General features: G+C 58.6%; 1 protein-coding gene across 1 annotated transcript; it reads right to left on the bottom strand.

Annotated features, from left to right (window-relative positions):
- Window positions 1-507: 507 nt before the first annotated feature.
- On the bottom strand, window positions 508-3758 carry LOC106900229 (myosin-7-like; the record flags this gene model as incomplete). Its single annotated transcript, XM_014962222.1, has 3 exons — window positions 3374-3758; window positions 2945-3069; window positions 508-816 (listed from the first exon to the last, which is right to left on the bottom strand). Coding segments are annotated over exons 1-3 (819 nt in total), but the record flags the coding sequence as incomplete, so codon positions are not given.
- Window positions 3759-4005: the final 247 nt, after the last annotated feature.

Below are 4005 nucleotides of genomic sequence, written 5' to 3'. Positions count from 1 at the left end.
AGAACCTTGAGGAACCAACCCAGGACCCTCCAAGGTCCTCCAGATGGAGGAAAACCTGGAGAACCCACCCCAGAAGAACCTTCCAAGGTCCTCCAGGTGGAGAAGAACCTTGAGGAACCAACCCAGGACCCTCCAAGGTTCTCCAGATGGAAGAGAACCTTGAGGAACCCAACCCAGGACCCTCCAAGGTCCTCCAGGTGGAGGAGACCCTTGAGGAACCCACCCCAGAACCCTCCAAGGTCCTCCAGGTGGAGGAGATCTTTGAGGAACCCACCCCAGGAGAAGCCCCAGACCCTCCCTCCCACCTCCAGGTTCTCCAGATGGAGGAGAACCTTGAGGAACCCACTCCAGAACCCTCCAACGTTCTCCAGATGAAGGAGATCCTGGAGAACCCATCCCAGAAGAACCTTCCAAGGTCCTCCAGGTGGAGGAGAACCTTGAGGAACCCCACCCCGGTGGGGAGAGACCACCCCTCAAGCCCTGGTGGCCACCCCCCAAAAAACCCACCTTGAGGTAGCCCTGCAAGGTCTTGACTTGCTTCTGGGCCTCGGCGGCCACCCGGTTGGCGTGACCCAACTGGAGCTCCATCTCGTTGAGGTCGCCCTCCATCTTCTTCTTCAGCCTGAGGGCCTCGTTGCGGCTGCGGGTCTCGGCGTCCAACGAGGTCTGGAGAGAGTCCACCACCCGGAGGTGGTTGCGCTTGGCCTGTTCCATCTCCTCGTCCTTCTCGGCCAGTTTGCGCTCGTAGTCGGCCTTCACCTGGTTGAACTCCAACTGGGCCCTCAAGATCTTCCCCTCCTCGTGCTCCAGGGAGGCCTTGGAGGGGACAAAAAAAGGGGGGGGGGACCTTGAGGACCTCGGAGGAGACCGGGAGAACTTGGGGCCACCAGGAGAACTTGAAGCCACCAGAACTTGGGGCTACCAGAACTTGGGGCCACCAGGAGAACCTGGAGCCACCACAAGACCTTGGGGCCACCACAAGACCTTGGGGCCACCAGGAGAACCTGGAGCCACCACAAGACCTTGGAGCCTCCACAAGACCTTGGAGCCACCAGGAGAACTTGGGGCCACCACAAGACCTTGGAGCCACCACAAGACCTTGGGGCCACCAGGAGAACTTGAAGGCACCACAAGACCTTGGGGCCACCACAAGACCTTGGAGCCACCAAGAGAGCTTGGGGCCACCAAGAGAGCTTGGGGCCACCAGGAGAACCTGGAGCCACCAGGAGAACTTGGGGCCACCGGGAGAACTTGGGGCCACCGGGAGAACTTGGGGCCACCAGGAGAACTTGAAGCCACCAGAACTTGGAGCTACCAGAACTTGGGGCCACCAAGAGAACTTGGGGCCACCACAAGACCTTGGGGCCACCAGGAGAACTTGAAGGCACCACAAGACCTTGGGGCCACCACAAGACCTTGGAGCCACCAAGAGAGCTTGGGGCCACCAAGAGAACTTGGAGCTTCGAGGAGAACCTGGAGCTACCAGGAGAACCTGGAGCCACCAAGAGAACCTGGAGCCACCAGGAGAACTTGGGGCCACCACAAGACCTTGGGGCCACCAGGAGAACCTGGAGCCACCGGGAGAACTTGGGGCCACCGGGAGAACTTGGGGCTTCCAAGAGAACTTGGGGCCACCAGGAGAACTTGGAGCCACCAGGAGAACTTGGAGCCACCAGGAGAACTTGGGGCCACCACAAGACCTTGGAGCCACCAAGAGAGCTTGGGGCCACCAAGAGAACCTGGGGCTACCAAGACAACCTGGGGCCACCAGGAGAACTTGAAGCCACGAGAACTTGGGGCCACCAGGAGAACTTGGGGCCACCAGGAGAACTTGGGGCCACCAGGAGAACTTGGAGCCACCAGGAGAACTTGGGGCCACCAGGAGAACCTGGAGCCACCACAAGACCTTGGGGCCACCAGAAGAACTTGGGGCCACCAGGAGAACTTGGGGCCACCAGGAGAACTTGGGGCCACCACAAGACCTTGGGGCCACCAGGAGAACTTGAAGGCACCACAAGACCTTGGGGCCACCACAAGACCTTGGAGCCACCACAAGACCTTGGGGCCACCAGGAGAACTTGAAGGCACCACAAGACCTTGGGGCCACCACAAGACCTTGGAGCCACCACAAGACCTTGGGGCCACCAGGAGAACTTGAAGGCACCACAAGACCTTGGGGCCACCACAAGACCTTGGAGCCACCACAAGACCTTGGGGCCACCAGGAGAACTTGAAGGCACCACAAGACCTTGGGGCCACCACAAGACCTTGGAGCCACCAAGAGAGCTTGGGGCCACCAAGAGAACTTGGAGCTTCGAGGAGAACCTGGAGCTACCAGGAGAACCTGGAGCCACCAAGAGAACCTGGAGCCACCAGGAGAACTTGGGGCCACCACAAGACCTTGGGGCCACCAGGAGAACCTGGAGCCACCGGGAGAACTTGGGGCCACCGGGAGAACTTGGGGCTTCCAAGAGAACTTGGGGCCACCAGGAGAACTTGGAGCCACCAGGAGAACTTGGAGCCACCAGGAGAACTTGGGGCCACCACAAGACCTTGGAGCCACCAAGAGAGCTTGGGGCCACCAAGAGAACCTGGGGCTACCAAGACAACCTGGGGCCACCAGGAGAACTTGAAGCCACCAGAACTTGGAGCCACCAGGAGAACTTGGGGCCACCAGGAGAACCTGGAGCCACCACAAGACCTTGGGGCCACCAGAAGAACTTGGGGCCACCAGGAGAACTTGGGGCCACCAGGAGAACTTGGGGCCACCACAAGACCTTGGGGCCACCAGGAGAACCTGAAGCCACCACAAGACCTTGGGGCCACCACAAGACCTTGGAGCCACCTGGAGAACCTGGAGCCACCAGGAGAACTTGGGGCTTCCAAGAGAACTTGGGGCCACCAGGAGAACCTGGGGCCACCTCCAGGGGTTGGTTGGACCCACCTCAGCCTCCTCCAGAGCAGCCTGAAGCTCCAGCTTCTCAGCGTCCAGCTGCTTCCGCACCTTCTCCAGCTCGTGGATGGTCTTGTGACCGGCCCCCAGCTGCTCCGTCAGGTCCGAGATCTCCTCTGGCCCCACCAGGAGAAGGTCCCATCAGTCCCCAGGGGGTCGGAGCGTGAAAGAATTCCCTTGCTCCGTGCAGCACAACCCTGCGAAAAACCAGATGAAAGGAGTCGCAGCTGGACAACAAAGCCTAGGGCTTTCTGCAAAGGCCCCTCTGCACGCCGTAAAAGCCCCAACATCTGACTCGCTTGGGTTTTACAAGGCTACAAGAGTGGGAAAATAGGCATAGAAATCGACAACATCCCACGGCATTAAAGAGTTTCCTGTCCTATTCCTTCCCTCCGCCGCCGGCCCGTCGGGATCCACCACCCCCCACCTCCTCCTCCTCCTCTTCCTCCACCCCAAGGAGCTCCTGGAAGCTCCAGTGGAAGGTGGAGCTTCGTTGGCCATCGTTCTTGACCGTTGGCCATCGTTGACCATTGACCATCGTTGACCATCGTTGACCATTGGCCATTGTTGACCATCGTTGACCATTGGCCATCGTTGACCATTGGTCATCATTGACCATTGTTGACCATTGGTCATCATTGACCATTGACCACCATTGACCATTGGCCATCGTTAACCATTGACCATCATTGACCATCATTGACCATTGGCCATCGTTGACCATCGTTGACCATTGGCCATCATTGACCGTTGACCATCGTTGACCATCGTTGACCATCGTTGACCATTGACCATCGTTGACCATCGTTGACCATTGGCCATCATTGACCATCATTGACCATTGGCCATCGTTGACCGTTGACCATCATTGACCATTGGCCATCGTTGACCATTGACCATCGTTGACCGTTGGTCATCGTTGACCATTGGTCATCGTTGACCATTGACTATCATTGACCATCATTGACCATCATTGACCATTGACCATCGTTGACCGTTGACCATCATTGACCATTGACCATCGTTGACCGTTGCCCACCGTTGCCCATCGG

This window comes from Calidris pugnax, unplaced genomic scaffold (genome assembly GCF_001431845.1).
Source record: "Calidris pugnax isolate Ruff unplaced genomic scaffold, ASM143184v1 scaffold1650, whole genome shotgun sequence".
Classification (NCBI taxonomy): Eukaryota; Metazoa; Chordata; class Aves; order Charadriiformes; family Scolopacidae; genus Calidris; species Calidris pugnax.
This window is presented reverse-complemented; position numbering and strand designations above follow the sequence as displayed.